Source organism: Malaclemys terrapin, chromosome 2, assembly GCF_027887155.1.
Source record: "Malaclemys terrapin pileata isolate rMalTer1 chromosome 2, rMalTer1.hap1, whole genome shotgun sequence".
Classification (NCBI taxonomy): domain Eukaryota; kingdom Metazoa; phylum Chordata; order Testudines; family Emydidae; genus Malaclemys; species Malaclemys terrapin.
Genome location: NC_071506.1, coordinates 969401 through 993815, shown reverse-complemented (window position 1 = coordinate 993815; position 24415 = coordinate 969401). Strand labels below are relative to the sequence as shown.

Sequence of the window (24415 nt, the reverse complement as noted above, 5' to 3'; positions counted from 1 at the left end):
ACAAAATTATTGTGGCACCAACCGACTAGAATTCTCTGAGGGGTCAACAAGCATGTGGACAAGGGTGATTCAGTGGATATAGTGTACTTAGATTTTCAGAAAGCCTTTGACAAAGTCCTTCACCAAAGGCTCGTAAGCAAAATAAGCTGTCATGGGATAAGAGGGAAGGTTCTCTCATGGATTGGTAACTGGTTAAAAGACAGGAAACAAAGGGTAGGAATAAATGGTCAGTTTCAGAATGGAGAGAGGTAAATAGTGGTGTCCCCCAGGGGTCTGTACTGGGCCCAGTGCTATTCAACATGTTCATAAATGATCTGAAAAAGGGGTAAACAGTGAGGTGGCAAAATTTGCAGACGATACAAAATTACTCAGAATAGTTAAGTCCAAATCTGACTGCGAAGAGCTACAAAGGGATCTCACAAAACTGGCAACAAAATGGCAGATGAAATTCAATGTTGATAAATGCAAAGTAATGCACATTGGAAAACATAATCCCAACTATACATATGAATTGATGGGGTCTAAATTAGCTGTTACCACTCAAGGAAGAGATCTTGGAGTCATTGTGGATAGTTCTCTGAAAACATCCACTCAATGTGCAGCGGCAGTCAAAATAAGTGAACAGAATGTTGGGAATCATTAGGAAAGGGATAGATAATAAGACAAAAAATATCATGTTGCCTCTATATAAATCCATGGCCGCCCTCATCTTGAATACTGTGTGCAGATGTGGTCGCCCCATCTCAAAAAAGATATATTGGAATTGGAAAAGGTTCAGAGAAGGACAACAAAAATGATTAGGGGTATAGAACTGCTCCTGTATGAGGAGAGATTAAAAAGACTGGAACTTTTCCCCTTGGAAAAGAGACGACTAAGGGGGGATATGCTAGAGGTCTATAAATTCATGACTGGTGTGGAGAAAGTATATAAGGAAGTGTTATTTACTCTTTCTCAGAACACAAGAACTAGGGATCACCCAATGAAATTAATAGGTGGCAGATTTAATACAAACAAAAGGAAGTATTTCTTCACACAACACACAGTCAACCTGTGGAACTCATTGCCAGGGGATGCTGTGAAGGCCCAAAGTATAACTGGGTTCAAAAAAGAATTAGATGAGTTCCTGGAGAATAGGGCCATCAATGGCTAGTAACCAAAATGGGCAGGGATACAGCCCTATGCTTGGGTGTCCCTAAACCTCTGACTGGCAGAAGCTGGGAATGGGCGATGGGATAGATCACTGGATAATTACCCTGTTCTGTTCATTCCCTCTGAAGCATCTGGCATTGGCCACTGTTAGAAGTGGGCTAAATGGATCACTGGTCTGACCCAGTATGGCCAGTCTTTTGTTCTTATGGCCCACATTAGTTGAATTACAAATTAGTTAATTGACAAAAATTCTGCAGAAAAGGACCTAGGGGTCACAGTGGATGAGAAGCTGGATATAAGTCAACAGTGTGCTCTTGTTGCCAAGAAGGCTAACGGCATTTTGGGCTGTATACGTAGGGGCGTTGCCAGCAGATCGAGGAACGTGATCGTTCCCCTCTATTCAGCACTGGTAAGGCCTCATCTGGAGTACTGTGTCCAGTTTTGGGCCCCACACTACAAGAAGGATGTGGAGAAATTGGAAAGAGTCCAGCAGAGGGCAACAAAAATGAGCGGATGGCTTGGTGAGATGGGCTCTGTAGAACAATCGCTGTTTTACTACAGCCGAACAAAGACTGTAGCTCAGGTTGGGGGCTGTACCTGTGATGCCGATCACACCCTGGGAGCAGACAGCTCTTTGATCCAGCAGACAAAGGCAGAATGAGATCTGAGGGCTGCAAGCAGAAGCGAGAGAAATGCAGACTAGAACTAAGGGGCAGTGGTTAGTGGTGATGCGAATTAACCATGGAAGAGCCCGCCCAGAGCCATGGTGGCTTCTCCATCACCTGGCGTCTGTGAACCCAGCCTGGATCTTCCAAAATCTCTGCGCTAGCTCAGCCAGGGGTTGTGGGCTCAGGACGGGGATGGTGGGTCTCTCCCGTGCAATGGAGGAGGTCAGACCAGATGGTCTTGTGCTCCCTCCTGACGTTCGACCTCTCTGCAGGTGAGGAAGCCCAGCTGGCCCAGGAGAAGATGGAGTCCCTGAGGATGAGGTATCTGATCATGGGGCAGAGCAGTGGCGACATCCAGCACCGGCTGGCGCAGACCCTGGAGGCCTCATCCCATGTGGACTCTGCCCAGGAGGACCTGGCTCTCTGGCTGGGTCGAATGGAGAAGGAGCTGGGCTCTGGGGACAGCCAGCCAGGTGATGGGCCGCACCCGGTCAGTGCCAGCGACAGAGAAAAGGTACTGAGGGCAAGGGCGAGGGGAAGGGCCCAGGATCAGTCCCGGGGCTGAGACTCAACCCCCATTCCCGATCTCGCCTCCTCCCCTCTGGTGGGCACACACGGCCCAGTGTCATAACTTTCCAGTCGTGCAAATCGTCCCACCAGGTTCCAAATTGTACCCAGTCCTCTGTCTTCCCAGGAGACCAGCTGGGAAGGAAAGACAGGGTGGGTACAGCCCAGGCAAGGGACCCCCTACGCCTCGGTCTGACCCCAAGGGGCCCTGTGGCCATTACTAGGTGGAGATGGTGAAGTGATTAATGAGGCACGTGTCACGGAGGGTGGGGGAGACCAGGCCTGGCACCCCCGGCTTCCTGCGATTCACCATGACTCTCAGCCAGCCAGTAAAGCAGAAGGTTTATTTAGACGACAGGAACACAGTCCAAGACAGGTCTTGCAGGCACAGACAACAGGACCCCCTCAGTTAGGTCCCTCTTGGGGCCCCAGGGACACCACAGCTCCGTTGGGGGGTCAGAGCCCCATCTGGGCTCCCCTCCATTACACCAGCCAGCTCCAAACCGAAACGCCCTCCAGCATCTCTCACTCAGCCTCCCCAGGCCTTTGTCCAGTTTCCCGGGCAGAGGTGTCACCTGGCTCCAACCCCCTTCCTGAGTTCTCAGGTTACATGCTCAGGTATCTTCCCTCAAGGCCAGTTTCCCATCCCCCAATGCAGACCGTCCCAGCCAACCTCCCCACTCAGCATTCACAGACCACAGTAAGAACCGTCCCAGTTGGTCACAGCCGGAAAGGCTGAAGTGTTCAGTAAATAGTGCTGCTCTGACTTTGACAAGCTGAGGGATGATGTGCGCTTAGCACACCAGGACGACAAAGTAACTAAGAAGCATGTTAACAGCATCTACTAGGGAGAAACATTTTTAACTCAGCAGGCCCAGGTAACTCCAAGCCAAGAGCCCTAAAAGAGCTGGCGGAGGAGATCTCTGGCCCACTGATTTATACAAATTCCAGAAGACATCAGGATAATTAACCATTGGCACAACTTCCCAAAGGATTCCTCCTCACTGGCAATTTTAAAATCCAGATTGGCTGGGATGTTCCTAAAAGCTCTGCTCTAGTTCAGACAGGAATTGCTGTGGGCAGGTCTCTGCCCATGTCACACGGGCGGTCAGGCGAGATGATGACAGTGATCCCTTCTGGCCTTGAACTCTTTCAATCTACGGCTCATTCCCAGGCTAAATAATGAACCGTTGATACGGGATTCAGTTAATATAGATTTCAGAGTAGCAGCCGTGTTAGTCTGTATCCGCAAAAAGAAGAACAGGAGTACTTGTGGCACCTTAGAGACTAACAAATTTAAATTTAAATTTAAAACTAAATTTGTTAGTCTCTAAGGTGCCACAAGTACTCCTGTTCTTCTTTTTGTAGTTAATATAGAGTTAAAGGGAGGGAACCGAATTACTGCCAGTCACCGCGGTGTTATGGGGCATGGGTCTTGTCAAACAAACCTGGGCTTGTTTGTGATGAGGTTACAGGTTTGGTTGCACAGATGTAATAGATTTCGGGAGGCCTTTGGCTTGGTACAGCCCGGCAGTCTCACTACAATTAGCGCTGTAGAAGCACAGGTGAAATGGATTAGGAACTAGGTAACAGAGATCTAAGAAAGCAGCTGTCAGCAAGGACTCCTCCGAGACTCAGGCTCAGGGTGTACCTAGTGGGGTTCCCCAGGGACTGTTCTAGGTGCTCACCACTTCCATCAGAGGAGACAGACATTGGCAGAGCGGTAAGTAACGAGGACAGCGCACCACACAGGTGTTGCCCTAGATCCCTAAGTGGCCCCCTCAAGGATTGAACTCACAACCCTGGGTTTAGCAGGCCAATGCTCAAACCACTGAGCTATCCCTCCTGCTGCAGTGGGAACGTGCGTCCCAGTGTGGGAGACAGACACCCGCTAGCGCACTGCAATAGCAGGGGGCCACCGCAGCGCTGGCGAGCTCCTGAGTGTGCACCAAGGGGGTTTGGACTCGGGTGCTAATGTGAGCCGCGGCTCGTGCCCCCACGGCCACATCCTCGCTTGAGCAGAGCTAGCATGTGTCTGTCGACGTATGCTGGGAAGCACGCACCCAGCTGCAGGGCAGACGCACCCCCAGAGTGATCGCCATTGCTTGGTGAACTGGCCCCATTTTTAAAAAATGCATTTGAACACAGCCACGTGCAAGGATATAGGTCTGGGGCCCAGGAGTGCCTGTGTCCCTAGAGACGGGGCTGTGTCCTGGGCAGCAGCGATATGCAAGGCCGTAGGTCTGGGGCCCAGGAGTGCCCGTGTCCCTAGAGACGGGGCTGTGTCCTGGGCACCAGCGATATGCAAGGCCGTAGGTCTGGGGCCCAGGAGTGCCCGTGTCCCTAGAGACGGGGCTGTGTCCTGGATAGCAGCGATATGCAAGGCCGTAGGTCTGGGGCCCAGGAGTGCCTGTGTCCCTAGAGACGAGGCTGTGTCCTGGGCAGCAGCGATATGCAAGGCTGTAGGTCTGGGGCCCAGGAGTGCTTGTGTCCCTAGAGACGGGGCTGTGTCCTGGGCAGCAGCGATATGCAAGGCCGTAGGTCTGGGGCCCAGGAGTGCCCGTGTCCCTAGAGACAGGGCTGTGTCCTGGGCAGCAGCGATATGCAAGGCCGTAGGTCTGGGGGCCAGGAGTGCCTGTGTCCCTAGAGACGGGGCTGTGTCCTGGGCACCAGCGATATGCAAGGCCGTAGGTCTGGGGCCCAGGAGTGCCTGTGTCCCTAGAGACGGGGCTGTGTCCTGGGCAGCAGCGATATGCAAGGCCGTAGGTCTGGGGCCCAGGAGTGCCCGTGTCCCTAGAGACGGGGCTGTGTCCTGGACAGCAGCGATATGCAAGGCCGTAGGTCTGGGGCCCAGGAGTGCCCGTGTCCCTAGAGACGGGGCTGTGTCCTGGGCACCAGCGATATGCAAGGCCGTAGGTCTGGGGCCCAGGAGTGCCTGTGTCCCTAGAGACGGGGCTGTGTCCTGGGCACCAGCGATATGCAAGGCCGTAGGTCTGGGGCCCAGGAGTGCCCGTGTCCCTAGAGACAGGGTGTGTCCTGGGCAGCAGCGATATGCAAGGCTGTACGTCTGGGGCCCAGGAGTGCCCGTGTCCCTAGAGACGGGGCTGTGTCCTGGACAGCAGCGATATGCAAGGCCGTAGGTCTGGGGCCCAGGAGTGCCCGTGTCCCTAGAGACGGGGCTGTGTCCTGGGCAGCAGCGATATGCAAGGCCGTAGGTCTGGGGCTCAGGAGTGCCTGTGTCCCTAGAGACTGGGCTGTGTCCTGGGCAGCAGCGATATGCAAGGCCGTAGGTCTGGGGCCCAGGAGTGCCCGTGTCCCTAGAGACGGGGCTGTGTCCTGGGCACCAGCGATATGCAAGGCCGTAGGTCTGGGGCCCAGGAGTGCCCGTGTCCCTAGAGACGGGGCTGTGTCCTGGACAGCAGCGATGTGCAAGGCCGTAGGTCTGGGGCCCAGGAGTGCCTGTGTCCCTAGAGACGGGGCTGTGTCCTGGGCAGCAGCGATATGCAAGGCCGTAGGTCTGGGGCCCAGGAGTGCCTAGGTCCCTAGAGACGGGGCTGTTAGGGGTCAGAGTGGCCAAGCAGCTCGTGGTTGCTCAGTGCGATGCTGGGGCAAGAACGGTTAGTGCGACTGTTGCGGAGTGTGGGGGAGTCAGGGCCCTGCACCCCTCTTCCCGAGATTCACTGCGACTCTCAACCAGCCAGTAAAGCAGAAGGTTTATTTAAGGACAGGAACACAGTCTCAAGCAGAGCGTGTAGGTACGACCAGACCCCCTCAATTAGGTCCCTCTGGGAGGTTCAGGGAGCTTAGACCCCAGTTTGGGGTTCCCTGCGTTGCACACCCAGCCCAAACCGAAACTAAACTTCAAGCCCCTCCCGCTGCTCCTCTCCTTTGTTCAGTCTCCCGGGCAGAAGGTGTTAATTCTCCCCACCCCCGTTCCTGGCTCAGGTTACAGCTCAGGTAGCTTCCTTCAAGGGAAGTCCCCCCTCCTCACTGCAATCCCCCTGCAACATTCCCAGGTCAAATCTGCCCTGCTCCCTGCTCCGTCACAGCGACCTGTGGCTGTATGACCAGGAGTAGCGAGCAGGAGCAGGGAGGTGATTTGAGACCAGCACTGGAATACTGGGCCCAGTCTGGGGGGCCACATTTCAAAGGCTGAGGGAAAACTGGAGAGGTGCAGCTTAGCCAGGAAATGATTGGAGGGCTGGAGAAAACGCCTGGCAGCGAGAGACGTAAGGCACGCCGGCTGTTAGCTTGTGAGAACGCAGACTGAGAGGTGACTCGGGCGCCGTGTCCAGGCACCGTGGTGGGGAGCACACAGCAGGTGCGGAGGGCTCTGTGACTGAGCAAAGCACAACAGGGACCGATGGCTGGAAACTGGAGCCCGACGTGTTTAGCAGGGAGGGAAATTACCTCCCAAGGGACTGAGGGGGAGGGGGATTCTCCATCTCTTGGTGTCTCCAGCTCTCCGCTTGACAACGTCCTGAGAGTTCAGGTGATTGGGCTGAGCACAGGGGAAAGGGGTTAACCGTTAAATGCTCCGAGCCCTGCTAGGCAGAATTTAACCAATCACCTCGTGCATGCTCAATTCTCCCCCCCCCAACACACCTGGCGTCTGACCCGAGGGGCGTCTCTGTCTCAGTTTGAGCAGGTCCTGGAGGCCGAACACGCCCACCTGGCCAGGCTCGGCCAGCACCTGGAGAAGCTCAGGCCGGTCCAGCTGGACGCCCAGGCCATCTGCTCACAGCTCTCGGCTCAGCAGGTAGGAATGCCGGCCCCGCGCCCAGCCCCGTCTCCCGTCTACACAGACGCCAATCCCTCAGAGGGAGGCAGCACGCGCCCAGGGTGTTCCCTATGCCCCAGCCAGCGCCGGGAATTCAGGCTGCGTTTCCTCTCCCCGCTGGATTCCCCTGGACACATGCACTGAGCCAGGTACGTGGCCACATGTACACGCATGGACCGAGCCACGTACACATGCCGACTGCAACACGCAGCACGCACCGATTTGCACGGACTGAGTCACATACACACGCTGACTGCAACACGCAGCATGCACCGATTCGCACGGACTGAGTCACGTACACACGCCGACTGCAACACGCAGCATGCACCGATTCGCATGGACCTAGTCACATACACACGCTGACTGCAACACGCAGCGTGCACCGATTCGCACGGACTGAGTCACGTACACACGCCGACTGCAACACGCAGCATGCACCGATTCGCACGGACTGAGTCACATACACACGCTGACTGCAACACGCAGCGTGCACCGATTTGCACGGACTGAGTCACATACACACGCCGACTGCAACACGCAGCATGCACCGATTCGCATGGACTGAGTCACGTACACACGCCGACTGCAACACGCAGCATGCACCGATTCGCATGGACCTAGTCACATACACACGCTGACTGCAACACGCAGCGTGCACCGATTCGCACGGACTGAGTCACGTACACACGCCGACTGCAACACGCAGCATGCACCGATTCGCATGGACCTAGTCACATACACACGCTGCCTGCAACACGCAGCATGCACCGATTTGCACGGACTGAGTCACATACACACGCTGACTGCAACACGCAGCGTGCACCGATTTGCACGGACTGAGTCACGTACACACGCCGACTGCAACACGCAGCATGCACCGATTCGCATGGACCTAGTCACATACACACGCTGACTGCAACACGCAGCATGCACCGATTTGCACGGACTGAGTCACATACACACGCCGACTGCAACACGCAGCGTGCACCGATTTGCACGGACTGAGTCACATACACACGCCGACTGCAACACGCAGCATGCACCGATTCGCATGGACTGAGTCACGTACACACGCCGACTGCAACACGCAGCATGCACCAATTCGCATGGACTGAGTCGCATACACACACCGACTGCAACACGCAGCGTGCACCGATTCGCACGGACTGAGTCACATACACACGCCGACTGCAACACGCAGCGTGCACCAATTCGCATGGACTGAGTCACGTACACACGCCGACTGCAACACGCAGCATGCACCGATTCGCACGGACTGAGTCACGTACACACGCTGACTGCAACACGCAGCATGCACTGATTCGCACGGACTGAGTCACGTACACACGCCGACTGCAACACGCAGCATGCACCGATTCGCACGGACTGAGTCACGTACACACGCCAACTGCAACACGCAGCATGCACCAATTCGCACGGACTGAGTCACGTACACACGCCGACTGCAACACGCAGCATGCACCAATTCGCATGGACTGAGTCGCATACACACGCTGACCGAGACACGCAGGACGCACTGATTTGCACGGATTGAGCCACATACACACGCCGACTGCAACACGCAGCACACATGATTCGCACGGACTGAGTCACGGTAGCCTGTGCACATACACACTCAGAAACGCTGACCGAGACACACACAGCACCCACCGATTCACACAGACTGCGCCACTCTAGCCAATGCACACACGCAGACACATTGACGGAGGGCAGGCGTCTTTCACGAGCAGTTCAGTACGTTCAGGTCAGTGAGGCGCTCAGCCCGACAAGCTCCATGGGCGCTGCCAGAGCGTGGCAGAGCCGAGCCCGCAGTGCCCTGTCGGAGGGGGTAGGACCTGCTTTCCCCGCGTGTGAGCTCAGATCCCCTTCGTGCAGAGCTCCCTGGAACTCGGGACAGGGGCGGCTCCAGGCACCAGCGCAGCAAGCGTATGCCTGGGGGGGCAAGCCGCGGGGGGCGCCGTGCCGGTCATTGTGAGGGCGGCAGTCAGGGAGCCTTCGGCGGCATGCCTACAGGAGGTCCGCTGGTCCCATGGCTTCGGTGGCAATTCAGTGGCGGGTACGTCGAAGCCGCGGGACCAGTGGACCTCCCGCAGGCACGCCGCCGAATCCGCGTCACCAGCTGGCCGAAAGCCGCCTGACTGCCATGCTTGGGGCTGCAAAATACATAGAGCTGCCCCGGCTCGGCCCAGCTTCGCTGGCTCTGGGACTGCTGGGGGCATGGAGACAAGGGCCATCCATGACAGAGGCACCGTGCCCAGCGCAGGGCAGTGAGTGGCGGCCAGAGAGAACTGGGTTTCGCCTGCCTGTCTGCCAAGGGAACCCCCCCGGTGAGTGTGGCCTAGCGGGTGAGTTGGCAGGCGTATTGCTGGGGTTCCTGCCCGGGGCAGAGGCAGCTGGATCCTCGCCTGCCTGTGTTCCCCACGGGGGAGGGCAGCAGCAGGGTTTGTGCTAACGCCTCTCTCCCTCTCAGCTCCTCTCCGCCGAGGTTCTGCACCACCGCGGCCTGGTGGAGCGCCTGCTGGGGATCTCCGACCCACTGCTCCGTGCCTGGCCCCTGCCCTCACACCAGCACCTGCAGGTGAGACCCGGCACGGCCTCTGGCCAGGGGCCCGTGGGTGATGGGCAGCAAGGGGTGTCCCCTCGGGTACCTGACCCGCTGCGTTCCCCAACCAGCCACCAGGTGACACTGCTGCTCCATGGGGAAAAGCCCCGCAGCCCGTGGGCTGGGCTGGGCAGAGCCAGTGCGCTCGGGGAGAAGGCCCATGGCCCATGCTCTGGCCAGCGCCGTGCGCACCCCTGTGAGCTGTTTCTCTGCCCCAGCCGTCAGCGCAGTCCCTCCGGGAGCAAGCCGAGCGGCTCTTCCTGGAGAGCGCAGCCTGCGCAGTGCAGCTGGAGCGGGCCCAGGCCCTGCTAGCCCAGTTCGCTGAGGCCCATGACGAGCTCACACCCTGGCTGGAGGAGACGCAGCTGGTGGCCGCGCGGCTCTCCCCGGACGCCATCAGCTGGGAAGCCTTCAAGGAGCAGCAGGACCTGCTGCAGGTGAGCGGGGCTGGAAGGCGAGCGAGGCTGCGGGGACGGAGCCCAAGAACTGGGAGGGGCCCTATGGAATGGGAGTAGGGTGGCCTTGGCCAGGTGTCTGGTTTTTGGCCAGAACGCCCAGGCGAAAAGGGGCCCTGGTGGCTCCAGTCAGCCCTGCTGACCGGGCCGTTAACAGTCCAGTCGGTGGTACAGCGGGGCTAAGGCAGGCTCTCTGCCCGGCTCCGTGCAGCTCCCCAGAAGTGGTGACATGTCCCTCAGCTCCAAGGCGAGGCCAGGGAGGCTCCGCGCACTGCCCCCGCCCCGAGCACCAGCTCCACAGCTTCTATTGGCCGGCAACCGCAGCCAATGGGAGTTGCAGGGGCGGTGCCTGTGGGCGGAGGCAGCCCACACCCGCGCAGAGCTTTCTGGCCACACCTCCGCTTCGGAGCAGACGTGTTGCCGCTTCTGGGGAGCTGCCCGAGGTAAGCGCCGCCCGGAGCCTGCACCCCTCACCCCGTCCCGCACCCATCCCCTCCCACGCCCCAACCCCCTGCCCCGCCCAGAGTCCCTTCCCACACCCAACTCCCTCCCGGAGCCTGCACCCCTCACCCCCTCCCACACCCCAAACCCTGCCCCCGCCCAGAGTCCCTTCCCGCACCCAACTCCCTCCCTAAGCCTGCACCCCTCACCCCCTCCCACGCCCCAACCCCCTGCCCCGCCCAGAGTCCCCTCCCGCACCCAACTCCCTCCCGGAGCCTGCACCCTGAACCCCCTCCCGCGCCCCAACCCCTGCCCCGCCCAGAGTCCCCTCCCGCACCCTGAACTCCTCATTTCCGGCCCCACCCGGAGCATGCACCCCCAGCTGGAGCCCTCACCCTGTCCTGCACCCCAGCCCCCTGAGCCAGCTCGGTGAAAATGAGCAAGTGAGTGAGGGTGGGGGAAAGTGAGCGACAGAAGGAGTGAGCAGGGGGCGGAGCCTCAGGGAAGGGGGCAGGGCAAGGGAGTTTGGTTTTGTGCGATCAGAAAGTTGGCAACCCTAACTGGATGAGGGGCAGGGCCCCGATCCTGCCAGGGGCCAAGCACCCAGTGGCTCCAGCAGCGTGCAGGGTCTGTCACCTGAGAGCTAAGGGGCAGCGGCGTTCACCTCTCCCCACGGGCCCCCTCCACGCCGCACTCCCCTGTGCTGCGGGCCCAGGCGGTGCCATCCACTGTGGGGCCTGGCCCTGCTCTCTAGGCTGCCAGTGACCGGGGCTCAGGTCAGGCTGGGGCCAGGGGAGGCGATGGGCAGAGACGGGGGCACTGATGGACAGGAGCATCGCCGGGACATGAGGGAGTGGGGTGGGCAGAGGGAGGCCAAACTAATAACGTCCAGGGAGGTACGGGGGGCAGCTGGAGAGAGCAGTGCTCCCCTCGCTCCCACGTGTGTCTGTGGGTTTCCCTGCCACCCTCACACTGGGTGTTTACCCCCCACACTCGCGTCCCCGCAGTGTCTCCGGGAGGCCCTTGCTGAGCACCGGCCCCTGATGGGGAAGCTGCAGCGCGTCTCCGCCCAGCTGGCAGAGCTGAGCCCGGAGCAGGGGGCCCCGTTCCAGCAGCGGTGCCAGGCGGCGGACGAGCAGTACGACAGCATCCGGGAGCACGTGCGCCAGGCAGCCACGGTGCTGGAAGATGCCATCCCGCGCTACAGCCAGGTACACAGAGCAGCTCCGTGACAGCCCGGCCCAGCACGGCCCGGAGTCCCCGCCCCGGACCAGGCCCATGGGCCGCCGAGCCCAGGATGGGGCCCCCATGTCACTGGGCTGGCCAGTGGGCACCTCGCCCAGTGTCTCCAGGGGCCCAGCCAGCCCGGTGTCCCCACACCACACACTCTGGGTGGCGAGCGATGGGTTGGCCGGAGCTGTTGCTCGGTGCCTGGGAGGGGCCCTGGCCTGCCAGGGGAAGGGGAGCTGGCCCTAGGAGTGCCTGAAGGACCAATGGGTCCCTGGGTGCTGCCCAGGCCGGATGGGACCCTGCTCGGGGGAGCTGGTCTGGGCTGTGCTCCAGCCACACCCCATCTCTCAGCCTGCCCCATCCCCATCCCCACCAGGCAGCTGGAGCTTTGGGGGCCCATCCCTTGGGCCCCCGAGAAACCCCCGGTAAGCCCCGCGTTGTCTCCCACAGCTCACGGAGCGCATGGACTTTCTGCTGGAGAGCCTGGAGCGGCTCCAGGGCCGGGTGCAGAACCCCCCCGCGGTCCGGGGCGACGCGGCCCACCTCCGGGAGCAGATCTGCGAGAACAGCCTGGCGCTGGGCGAGCTGGAGAAGCTGGGGGTGGCACTGGAGACCGTGCGCAGCCAGGGGGCCGAGCTGCTGGCCAGCATGCAGATGGCTCACGCCGACGCTGCGGCGAAAGGTACCGGTGTCTGCAGCCCCGCGAGGCTCTGCCCGGGGTCGCCCCATGGAACAGGCACTCAGCGCCAGCAGCTCCAGATCCCAAGAGACCCCCAGGGGCCGAGCCTGCTGCCTGTGTGGGGGAGACGGACCGGGGCCAGGCTGCTCCCACCTCACACACCAGCCCCTTTGCACAGTGAAAGCTGCATGAGCCTGGAAGTGGGGAGAGAGCACGGCACTGCAGGGCCCCGGGGAGGGGTTTGAGGGGGGACAGGTGACACTACTGGGCCCTGGGGATGGAGGAATTAATGGGGGGCACCCCTGGGATGGGGGCCGGTGGTGCTGCAGGGTCCCTGGGGACAGGAGGTCAGTGCCCCTGGGGCTGGGGGGTTGCAGGTGGCACTGTTGGACCCTGGGGAGGGGGGAATTGTTGGGGGTTCCCCTGGGGCTGGGGGCTGGCACTGGGGGCGGTGGTGCTGCGGGACCCTGGGGATGGGAGGTCATTGCCCCTGGGGCTGGGGGCTGGCACTGGGGCGGGTGGTGCTGCGGGACCCTGGGGATGGGAGATCAGTGCCCCTGGGCTTGGGGGGTTGCAGGTGGCACTGTTGGACCCTGGGCAGGGGGGAATTGTTGGGGGTTCCCCTGGGGCTGGGGGCTGGCACTGGGGGCGGCGGTGCTGCGGGGCCCTGGGGACGGGAGGTCAGTGCCCCTGGGGCTGGGGGCTGGCACTGGGGGCGGTGGTGCTGCGGGGCCCTGGGGACGGGAGGTCAGTGCCCCTGGGGCTGGAGCCTGGCACTGGGGGCGGCGGTGCTGCAGGGCCCTGGGGACGGGAGGTCCGTGCCCCTGGGGGCTGGCACTGGGGGCGGCGGTGCTGCGGGGCCCTGGGGACGGGAGGTCCGTGCTTCTCTCCAGCCCCTCACGCCCGTCTCCGGTCCCGCAGTGATCCAGGAGCGCACGGAGCGGCTGTGCAGCCAGTGGCGCTGCCTTCGCGGGCAGGCCGAGGAGCGGGAGCGGTGGCTCAGGGGGCTGCTGGCGCTGGCCGAGCGGTTCTGGCAGGGGCTCGCTGAGCTGGCCGTCACCCTCACAGACACCCAGCAGATGGTGCTGGACTTGGAGGAAGCCGGCTCCGACCCCGAAGCCGTCCGGGCGCGGCTCCGCACCATGCAGGTACCAGCGAGCGCTGGGGGAGGAGGGCAGGGGGCCGGGGGGTGCAGTGCCCGGCCTGCCGTGGCCCCCGTGGTTGGCAGCTCTCACAGCACCCGGGGGCAGCAGACAGGAGCTGAGAGCACCAGGCTCAGTCCCTGGGGCAGGGCCCCGCTGTGGGCCCCTGGCCATGTGCCTGAGGCCGGGCACCCAGCCCTGTCCCTGCCCCGCAGGCGCTGCGAGAGGAGATCGACGCGCTGCAGAACGACCTGGACACGCTGGGTATCCTGGGCGTGGAGCTGATGTCGTCCTGCGGCGACCCGGACAAACCAGACGTCACCAAGAGCCTGGACGATGTGAGGGGGTGTGACGGGGCCCCGGGCCCGTGAAGGGTGGGAAGTGGGGCACACCACCTGTCCCCTAAGAGGGCCCCTTGGAGCATGTGTGTGGGGCTGTTGTGGGGTCAAATGGGCGGGGCTCCCCAGGGGCCGGATGGGGATCTGCGGGCAGAGTGGGTGGGGTTCCATGGGGCAGTTGGGGGGGTCCCCGTGGGGCAGTCTGGAGGGCTCCATGGGGCAGTCAGTGGGGGCTGCGCAGGGCTGTCGGGTGGCTCCGTGAGGCAGTCAGCAGGTCCCTGGGGCTGAGGTTCCCATGGGGCAGTTGGGGGACCCCGTGGGGCAGTCGGGGGGCTCCATGGGGCTGAGGTTCCCATGGTGCGGTCGGGGGGGCCCCGTGGGGCAGTCGGGGGGGCCCCGTGGAGCAGTCGGGGGGCCCCGTGGGGCAGTCAGTGGGGGCTCCGTGGGGCTGAGGTTCCCATGGGGCAGTCGGGGGGCTCCGTGGGGCAGTCAGTGGGGGCTCCGTGGGGCTGAGGTTCCCATGGGGCAGTCGGGGGGCCCCGTGGGGCAGTCAGGGGGTTCCGTGGGGCAGTCAGTGGGGGCTCCGTGGGGCTGAGGTTCCCATGGGGCAGTCGGGGGGCCCCGTGGGGCAGTCAGGGGGTTCTGTGGGGCAGTCAGTGGGGGCTCCGTGGGGCTGAGGTTCCCATGGGGCAGTCGGGGGGCCCCGTGGGGCAGTCGGGGGGCCCCGTGGGGCAGTCAGTGGGGGCCCCGTGGGGCTGAGGTTCCCATGGGGCAGTCGGGGGGACCCCATGGGGCAGTCGGGGGGCCCCATGGGGCAGTCAGTGGGGGCTCCGTGGGGCTGAGGTTCCCATGGGGCAGTCGGGGGGCCCCGTGGGGCAGTCGGGGGGCCCCGTGAGGCTGAGGTTCCCATGGTGCAGTCAGGGGACCCCGTGGGGCAGTCGGGGGGGCCCCGTGGGGCAGTCGGGGGGCTCCGTGGGGCAGTGCCAGGCTGATCTCGGTGCCCCTCCCTTCTGCGCAGCTCTACTCGTCGTGGCACAGCCTGAGCAAGGTGTGGACGGAGCGGCAGGGCCGCCTGCAGGAGCAGCTCCAGGCCTCGCTACGCTACCAGGAGGCCATGCAGGTGCGTGGACAGACCCCCACGTGCGCCTCCTGCCCCCCGACGCGCATAGCCCCGGCCCCACCCTGCCCCACGGGGTACTGGCCGGGGGCAGGTCGGGCCTGTGGCAGGGAAGGGAAGGGGCAGCTTACGGGGTCTGCAGGGACCAGCCAGAAAAGGCCTCGCTCCTCTGCCTGCTCACAGGACAATCCCCAGCCCACTCCGGCCTCTGCCTGCCTGCGGGCACCAGCCTCCGGCCCAGAGGGGCTGCAACCGGGTCCTGGCCTGTGGAGCTGGGGGCTCGTGGGTTGGTGCCAGTAGCAGGACTATGGCAATTGTGAATGCGAATACGGGAGAGACCCCCTTGGGCACCAGCCCCCCTCGGGAGGGACGACCTGTCACGGACTCACAGATCGTGCCCACTCTTGGCCCCGTGCGGTCCATGGGGGGAACCCCCTGCAGTGTGACAGCCCTTCTCAGGTGTCCCCTCTCTCCCGGGGTTGACCCCTCCACCTCCTGGAGCCGCACCTTTCTGAGCCTTAGCACGTCTGTCTCTGCCGTGGGCCCCCTCAGGGAGTCCACTTGTTCTGGCCCCCCGGGACCTCCACCCCCGAAGGGGTTGATGCAACCCTCTTCTCTAACCGGAGTGACACTTAGCCAGCGTAAAACAGGAGGGTTTATTGAGAGTTGAACACAGCCCAGTAAACTCTCTGACCCTCAGGCCTGGCCTCCCTCAGCCCAGCACATCCCAGTCTCTCTGCATCCAGGTGGGCTCTGCCTGCTCCCCCCTCCAGCACAGAGCCCCCCTGCTTCCCATCTGGGCATCCGAGATCTCCGGCCCCAAGCCCCACCTCTGTCCATTGTCTTCTCTCCAGGTAAACAGGGTTGTAAACCGGGGCCTCCTCTCCTCGCTTCTGTCCTCTGTCTGGAACCGGCTGGTCAGGTCACTGGGTCCTCACTCTGCAGTCCATTGTCCTCCCACTGGCCAGAACCGGCTGCATCTCCTCAGCTGGGCCTCCGGGTTACCAGGTCACCGGTCACTGGGGTATCCATCCTCCAGGCCATGGGCTGGGTCCCCAAGTCCTCTCTCCGGTCCTCTGTAACAACAAACTCCCTCTCCCCTCACCTCGTTAAACCAGTAACACCCAGGGAAACTGAGTCCCACCCCCTCTGCATGCAAACCATTGAAACCCCACCGAAAACAAGGAAAAACAAGAAAACCCCCCACTTCGTCACACGACCCCAAGGCCGAGTCTCCCCAGCTGCTACTGCTGGGCCTTGCTCTTCCTCTGACCGGCCAGTGCCCGCCACTGTCGAGACAGGAGCCTGGCTGGCTGGGCCTGGGGCTGCCCCCCAGGGAGACAGCAGCCTGGCTGGCTATGCCGGGGGGAGGGGGTGGCTGGGCCTGTGGCTGCCCCTCTTGTAGGGTTGCCAGGCGTCTGGTTTTCGACCGGAATGACCCTGGTGGCTCCAACTGGGCTGTTAAAAGGTCGGTCAGCGGTGCAGTAGGGGCCCGGGCCAAGGGAGGCTCCCTGCCTGTCCTGGCTCCGCATGGCTTTTGGGAAGCGGCCGCCAGGCCCTGCAGCCCCTAGGCACATGGGCGGCCAGGGAGGCTCCACGCGCTGCCCCCGCCCCCAGTGCCGGCTCCGCAGTTCCCATTGGCCAGGAACCCTGATCAATGGGAGCTGGGGGGCGGCGCCTGTGGGCAGCAGGGCAGCGCGCGGAGCCTCCCTGACCGCCCACGTGTCACGGAGTGTGGGGGAGGACAAGGCCCTGCACCCCCGGCTTCCTGCGATTCACCATGACTCTCAGCCAGCCAGTAAAGCAGAAGGTTTATTTAGACGACAGGAACACAGTCCAAGACAGGTCTTGCAGGCACAGACAACAGGACCCCCCCCCCCCCCCGGTTAGGTCCATCTTGGGGCCCCAGGGACATCACAGCCCCGTTGGGGGGTCAGAGTCCCGTCTGGGCTCCCCTCAATTTTCCCAGCCAGCTCCAAACCGAAACTCCCTCCAGCGTCTCCCTCAGCCTCTCCCCGGCTCCTCCCCCAGCCTTTGTCCAGTTTCCCAGGCAGAGGTGTCACCTGGCTCCAACCCCCTTCCTGGGTTCTCATGTTACCTGCTCAGGTATCTTCCCTCAAGGCCAGTCTCCCCTCCCCTCCCCCAATGCAGACCGTCCCAGCCAACCTCCCCACTCAGCATTCAAAGACCACATTAAGAACAGTCCCAGTTCGTCACACCATGCGCCTAGGGGCTGCAGGGACCTGGCGGCCGCTTCCCGGGAGCGCACCCCGAACTCCCTCCCACACCCCAACCCCTTGCCCCAGCCTGGAGTCCCCTCCTCCACCCAAACTCCCTCCCGAAGCCTGCACCCCCCCCAGCACTCCAACTCCCAGCCCAGCCCTGAGCCCCCTCCTGCACCCTAAAACCCTCATCCCCCGGCCCCACACCAGAGCCCTCACTCCCCCACAGACATCCCAGCCTCCTGCCCCAGCCCAGAGTCCCCTCCTACACCCAGAGCCTACACCCCCAGCCAGAGCCCTCACCCCCCCCGCACTCCAACCCCCTGCCCCAGCGCGGAGCCCTCTCCCGCACCCTGAACCCCTCATTTCTGGCCCCACCTGGAGCCCACAACCCAGCGCAGTGCCCATACCCACCCTGCACCTCTGCCCTAGCCCAGAGCCCTCTCTCGCACCCAAACCCCTCATCTCCAGCCCCGTGCCAGAGCCCGCACCCCCAGCTGGAGACCTCATCCCCTTCCCAGACCTCAACCCCCTTCTCCATCCCAGTGAAAGTGAGTGAGGGTGGGGAGAATGAGCAACGAAGGGAGGGGGGTTGGAGCAAGCAGGGGTGGGGCCTCAGAGAAGGGGTGGGGCCTCGGGGAAGGGGCAGAGCAGGGATGTTCGGTTTTGTGCGATTAGAAAGTTGGCAACCCTAGCTCACTGGGGAGCCGTGAGCCGTCTGGCTGGGCCGGGGACTGCCTGTCACGGAGTCCCCAGGCGATGCTCTGGAACTGCTCCCCACAAAGCCAGTCAGGACTTTGGGGAGCCTCCTCTCCCTCGGAACAGACCGTCTTCAGGGCAAGAAGCTCACACGGCTTCACCTCCTGGGTCTGCCCTTGGAGCATTCAGCATATGCCCCTCCGTGCGCTTCCCACAGCGAGTCCACCCAGGCGGGGTCCTGGGGCAGCCAGAGGGTCCTGCACCCCCACTTCACAGTCAGACGTGACTCTCAGCCAGCCAGTAACACAGAGGTTTATTAGATGACAGGAACACGGTCTAACAGAGAGCTTGTAGGTCCAGAGAACAGGACCCCTCAGCCGGGTCCATTCTGGGGCCCAGCGAGGCAGACCCCCGTCTGCCCTCTCTTCCCATCACCAGCCAGCTCCAAACTGAAAACCCCTCCAGCCCCTCCTTTCTGGCCTTTGTCTCTTTCCCGGGCCAGGAGGTCACCTGATCTCTTTGTTCACCTTTAGCTATTCCCTTGCAGGGGGGAAGGGCCCCGGTCATTTGTTGCCAGGATACAGAGTGTTGGCCATTTATGCACACTGGAGACTTAAGAAATGCATAGGGGAAACTGAGGCACCCACACAGTATTCAGAGGAAACATTAAGTACAGTCTCACTTCGTCACACTGCCCCGCAGGAGAGCCGGGAGCCTGGCTGGCTGGGGCCGGCTTATCACCCCACCATGACAGCCACAGGCTCCCCCTCCCGGGAGCTGCTGGAGTGAGCAAAGCCTGCTGTCTCCAGAGCTGTCCTGTTGGCCGTGCAGGTGCTTTCAGTCCCTGCTCCGTGCCCATGCCAAGGCCAGAGCAGCGGCTTTGACCCGGCTCGTCCCAGCCGGGCGTGCAGTGCTGCTGTTCCTGTTGGAGGAATTGCAGCTGGCACTGTTCAAGTGCTCGGGCAGCCCAGGGACCAGCGAGTGTGTGCATGGCCGTGCCACCCTCCCCCGCCCCATCACAGGAGGGGGTTCCCCTCCCTAACCCCCTTTCCCTGCCTCCCTTCCCAGAGGCTCTGTGACTGGCTGGCCACGGCGGAGCTGCGCATGGCGGAGGAGTTCCTGGTGGGAGGGGACCTGGAGCTGGTGAGGCAGCAGCTGGCGGAGCTGAAGGTGGGAAATGCTCTGGGCTTTGCCCTTCGCAGACACTGCTGGGGGGGGGGACTGGGGCTGGATCTGCTGGCATGGCTGGCGCCCATCTGCACTGCCCCTCACCTGTCACAGGGGACCCAGCACTGTGCACCTGGGCAGGGCGGAGCCTGTGCCCTGCGAGGCCCTCCTCCTCCCCGGCACCCTAGAGACTGGCAGTGGGGGGTGGCGGCTCAGCCAGGTGGGGCAGGGTGTGCGGAGCTGCACCGGGTGGTGTGCAGTGAGATTGCTTTCCCCAGGGGAGGGGCCCAGGGGCCAGGCTGCACCTGGGGCCCTGGACAGATGGAAATGTGGGCCCTGGGTCCCATGTAGATCTGGAGAGGTTGGTACCAGGTTGGTGCAGGGCTGGTACCCCTGCCCCTCTGATGGGGCAGCCACCTGGGCCTGGCCAGGCCCACGCACCCTCGGGGAGATGGGGAGGGGGAACGCCTGCACAGAGCAGAATCCCCAATAGAGTGCTGGGTGGGTGCCAAGCCAGGGTGCCATGGGGCTGCGGTACTGGGAGGTGCCTGGAGGTGCCCTCAAGCCTGCTGCTCGTGGTCCCGTCCCACCAGGAGTTCAAGAGGGAGCTGTACCAGTGCAAGGTGGATGTGGAGAGCCTGCGGCACCATGCAGGGGCTGAGGACAGAGGCCCCCCAGCTTTGCTGAGTGACTTCCGGCAGCGCTGGGATTGCCTGGAGGAGGAGATTGTCAGCCGCCAGGTAGGACTTTCAGGCTCCCCAAGTCCCGAGCGTCACTCGCCAGCTGCTGGGCCCACAGTGATGGGGGGACCGGGGTCCGTGGGTGCTGGTCACCCAGCTGCCAGGCCCAGGGAGGTGGGGCCAAGGTCCGTGGGTGCTGGTCACCCAGCTGCCAGGCCCAGGGAGGTGGGGACCGGGGTCCGTGGGTGCTGGTCACCCAGCTGCCAGGCCCAGGGAGGTGGGGCCGAGGTTCGTGGTTTGTGCTGGTCACCCAGCTGCCAGGCCGAGGGAGGTGGGGGCTGAGGTTCGTGGTTCGTGCTGGTCACCCAGCTGCCAGGCCGAGGGAGGTGGGGGCTGAGGTTCGTGGGTGCTGGTCGCCCAGCTGCCAGGCCCAGAGAGGTGGGGACCGAGGTCCGTGGGTGCTGGTCACCCAGCTGCCAGGCCCAGGGAGGTGGGGACCGGGGTCCGTGGGTGCTGGTCACCCAGCTGCCAGGCCCAGGGAGGTGGGGACCGGGGTCCGTGGGTGCTGGTCACCCAGCTGCCAGGCCCAGGGAGGTGGGGACCGGGGTCCGTGGGTGCTGGTCACCCAGCTGCCAGGCCCAGGGAGGTGGGGACTGGGGTCCGTGGGTGCTGGTCATGTGATTTCTCTTCTTCAGGGCTCTGCTGTGTCTGCCACAAACGGGTTCTACTTGTTCAGTCCTGGAGCTGGCCTAGCTGACTGCAGGGGTCTGTGGGGCAGGGGGCCCCGGCTCCAGGGAGGCTGGTGTGACAATGCGGTCCTGGCGGAACCCAACTGAGAGTGCCAACTCAGGACAAATTGCTCAAATAGGGCAGTTACAGCCCAAGGCTGGGGTTTTTCCACCTCTAAGGCAAACCAAACCAGCCAGACTAAGAGGACTTCGGTCTCACCCCACTGGCTAACCGCAAGTCTCACAAGCAATCTCCTTAGACACTTCAGTTTCCCAGTATTACCACCAGTGCCACTCGTTATGGGGACAAATGGTTATGAAAACCAATACCCCAGTAAAAGAAAAAGGTTCTCCTGATCCCAAAGGACCAAGCCCCAGACCCAGGTCAATATACAAATCAGATCTTACCCACAAATCACGCTGTTGCCAATCCTTCAGAATCTAAAATCTAAAGGTTTATTCATAAAAGGAAAAAGATAGAGATGAGAGTTAGAATTGGTTAAATGGAATCAATTCCATACAGTAATGGCAAAGTTCTTGGTTCAGGCTTGCAGCAGCGATGGAATAAACTGCAGGTTCAAATCAAGTCTCTGGAATACATCCCCCGCTGGGATGGGTCCTCAGTCCTTTGTTCAAAGCTTCAGCTTGTAGCAAAGTTCCTCCAGAGGTATGAAGCAGGATTGAAGACAAGATGGAGATGAGGCATCAGCCTTATATAGTCTTTTCCAGGTGGAAGAACACCTCTTTGTTCTTACTGTGGAAAATTACAGCAAAATGGAGTCTGGAGTTACATGGGCAAGTTCCTGCATACTTTGCTGAGTCTCAAGGCATATTTGCCTTCTCTCAATGGGTCCATTGTACAGCTGACGGTCCTTAATGAGCCATCAAGCAGGCTCGGCAGAGCTAACACCAGTTTGTCTGGGATGTCACCCAGCAGCATAGCAGAAGTTTGAAATACAGACAGTATAGAGCCAATATTCATAACTTCAACTACAAAAGTAATACACACATATAGACAGCATAATCATAACCAGTAAACCATAATCTTGTCTTAGACACCCCATTTGACCCCCTTTATACAAGATTTGGGTGCCACTACAGGACCTCGGTTGCAACAATGATCTATATGGTCCCAGATTATATCAATAACGTCACAGCTGGGTCTGATGGGTCCATTGTTTTTTTCCTCCCGTTCCCAGCACCAGCTGGAAGCGGCGCTCCTGGGCTTGGGGCAGTTCCAGAACCAGCTGGAGGAGCTGGTGCAGTGGATTTCCCACACGGCAGAGCAGCTGCAGGGCCGGAGCCCGCTGAGCTTGGATCTGCAGAGCTGTGAGATCGAGCTGGCCAAGCACAAGGTAAGACGCAGCAGAGAACAGCTCGGTCTCCCTGAGCTCACAGCTCATTGCCAACGGTTCTGAGATTGCTTCAGCGAATTCCTTAAGAACCCCAGGGGGAATTTCAGCAGGTCCTGACGACTTGAATACACCCAACTTATGTAAATCTGCCTGTCACGGACTCACGCCCCGTGCTCTCTTGGCTCCGTACGGCCCCTGGGAGAACATAAGAGCGTCCAGACTGGGTCAGACCAAAGGTCCACCTAGCCCAGTGTCCTGTCTGCCGACAGTGGCCAATGCCAGGTGCCCCAGAGGGAATGAACAGAACAGGGAATCATCAAGTGATCCATCCCCTGTCGCCCATTCCCAGCTTCTGGCAAACAGAGGCCAGGGACACCATCCCTGCCCAGCCTGGCTAATAGCCATCGATGGACCTTTTAGTTTGGAAAAGAGAAGACTGAGAGGGGACATGATAGCAGTTATCAGGTATTTAAAAGGGTGTCATAAGGAGGAGGGAGAAAACTTGTTCACCTTAGCCTCTAAGGATAGAACAAGAAGCAATGGGCTTAAACTGTAGCAAGGGAGGTCTAGGTTGGACATTAGAAAAAAGTTCCTAACTGTCAGGGTGGTTAAACACTGGAATAAATTGCCTAGGGAGGTTGTGGAATCTCCATCTCTGGAGATATTTAAGAGTAGGTTAGATAAATGTCTATCAGGGATGGTCTAGACAGTATTTGGTCCTGCCATGCGGGTAGGGGACTGGCCTCGATGACCTCTCGAGGTCCCTTCCAGTCCTAGAATCTATGAATCTATGAATCTATCCTCCGTGAAATTATCTAGCTCTTTTTTGAACCCTGTTATAGTTTTGGCCTTCACAACATCCTCTGACAAAGAGTTCCACAGGTTGACTGCGTGTTGTGTGAAGAAATACTTGCTTTTGTTTGTTTTAAACCTGTTGCCTATTGATTTCATACGCTTCCACAGACCCAAAAAGGAGTTGGGGGGGGATCGCAATGTTATTATAGGGGGGCTTGCAGACTGCTACCCTTACTTCTGCGCTGCTGCTGGTGATGGCGCTGCCTTCAGAGCTGGGGAGCCGGAGAGCAGCAGCTGCTGGCTGGGAACCCAGCTCTGAAGGCAGAACCGCCACCAGAAGCAGTGCAGAAGTTAGGGTGGCCTGGTAGGGTATTGCCACCCTTACTTCTGTGCCGCTGCTTGTGGGGTGCTGCCTTCAGAGCTGGGCACCTGGCCAACAGCCACCGCTCTCCAGCCCCCAGCTCTGAAGGCAGCGCAGAAGTAACGGTGGCAATACCGCAACCACCCTCATATAACCTTGTGATCCCCTCTCGTTGCTCCCTTAAGGGTCAGGACCCCCAATTTGATAAACGCTGGTCTCCCCCATGAAATCTGTATGGTACAGGGTAAAAGCACACACAACACCAGATTTCACAGGAGAAGACCAGATTTCAGGGTCCATGACACGTTTCTCATGGCTGTGAATTCGGTAGGGCCCTACTGATCAGCATTGACAGGCCCAGAGACAGGGCAGCGCCCGCAGCGCCGGGGCCCATTGCAGCAGCGCAGACGTTTGTAGCTGCTCAGGAGGCGGGTTTCAGCGGCAGTGCTCGTATAGCGGGCGGGTTAGAGGCAGAGAAGGCGCTTGGCTGCCCCTCCCCTGGGCAGAGGCACAGCTGGGCCGAAGGGGAGGCCCACGCCCAGGCTGCGCCTCCCTGCAGGTACTGAGAAACGACGTCATGTCCCACGCCCGGACGGTCCAGTCTGTGAACGAGGCCGGCCAGGGGCTGCTGCTCTCCAGCCTTGGGGACAGCACGGACGCGCTACAGTGCAGCCTGCAGCAGCTCAACCAGCGCTGGGACTTTGTGCGGAGTGAGACCGAGAGCCGCCAGCTGGAGCTGGAGAACAACCTCAGCCAGGTACGTGGAGCCCCCGCCCCCTGCAACGACGCTGCCCGGGACACGGGGACTCACCAGGCCCACGGCTCAGCCACAGACAAGACATGCCGGGGGAGCTCCACGCGGCCGTGTCCGCTGGTCCTGCCAACAGCACCCCCTGGGCCCAGGGCAGCTCCCGGGGCCAGTACCTCGTCCCCAGACCCAGCGCAGCTCCCGGGGCCGGTACCTCGTCCCCGGGCGCAGAGCAGCTCCCGGGGCCGGTACCTCGTCCCCGGGCCCAGCGCAGCTCCCGGGGCCGGTACCTCGTCCCCGGGCCCAGCGCAGCTCCCGGGGCCGGTACCTCGTCCCCGGACCCAGCGCAGCTCCCGGGGCCGGTACCTCGTCCCCGGACCCAGCGCAGCTCCCGGGGCCGGTACCTCGTCCCCGGACCCAGCGCAGCTCCCGGGGCCGGTACCTCGTCCCCGGACCCAGCGCAGCTCCCGG

At 61.5% G+C, this 24415-nt stretch overlaps 1 protein-coding gene across 1 annotated transcript in view; it reads left to right on the top strand.

The window, feature by feature from the left end:
* The window catches only part of LOC128832812 (microtubule-actin cross-linking factor 1, isoforms 6/7-like), an 84010-nt gene that overhangs the window by 13176 nt on the left and 46419 nt on the right, over nucleotides 1–24415 (top strand). Inside the window, exons 7-19 of the mRNA XM_054020440.1 lie at nucleotides 2090–2331; nucleotides 7024–7143; nucleotides 9656–9763; nucleotides 10006–10224; nucleotides 11691–11894; nucleotides 12364–12595; nucleotides 13514–13740; nucleotides 13950–14072; nucleotides 15091–15192; nucleotides 19179–19280; nucleotides 19871–20017; nucleotides 21885–22040; nucleotides 23756–23953. Of these exons, the coding sequence (XP_053876415.1) occupies nucleotides 2090–2331; nucleotides 7024–7143; nucleotides 9656–9763; nucleotides 10006–10224; nucleotides 11691–11894; nucleotides 12364–12595; nucleotides 13514–13740; nucleotides 13950–14072; nucleotides 15091–15192; nucleotides 19179–19280; nucleotides 19871–20017; nucleotides 21885–22040; nucleotides 23756–23953 (2180 nt within the window). The remainder of the gene's footprint in view (nucleotides 1–2089; nucleotides 2332–7023; nucleotides 7144–9655; nucleotides 9764–10005; nucleotides 10225–11690; nucleotides 11895–12363; nucleotides 12596–13513; nucleotides 13741–13949; nucleotides 14073–15090; nucleotides 15193–19178; nucleotides 19281–19870; nucleotides 20018–21884; nucleotides 22041–23755; nucleotides 23954–24415) is intronic.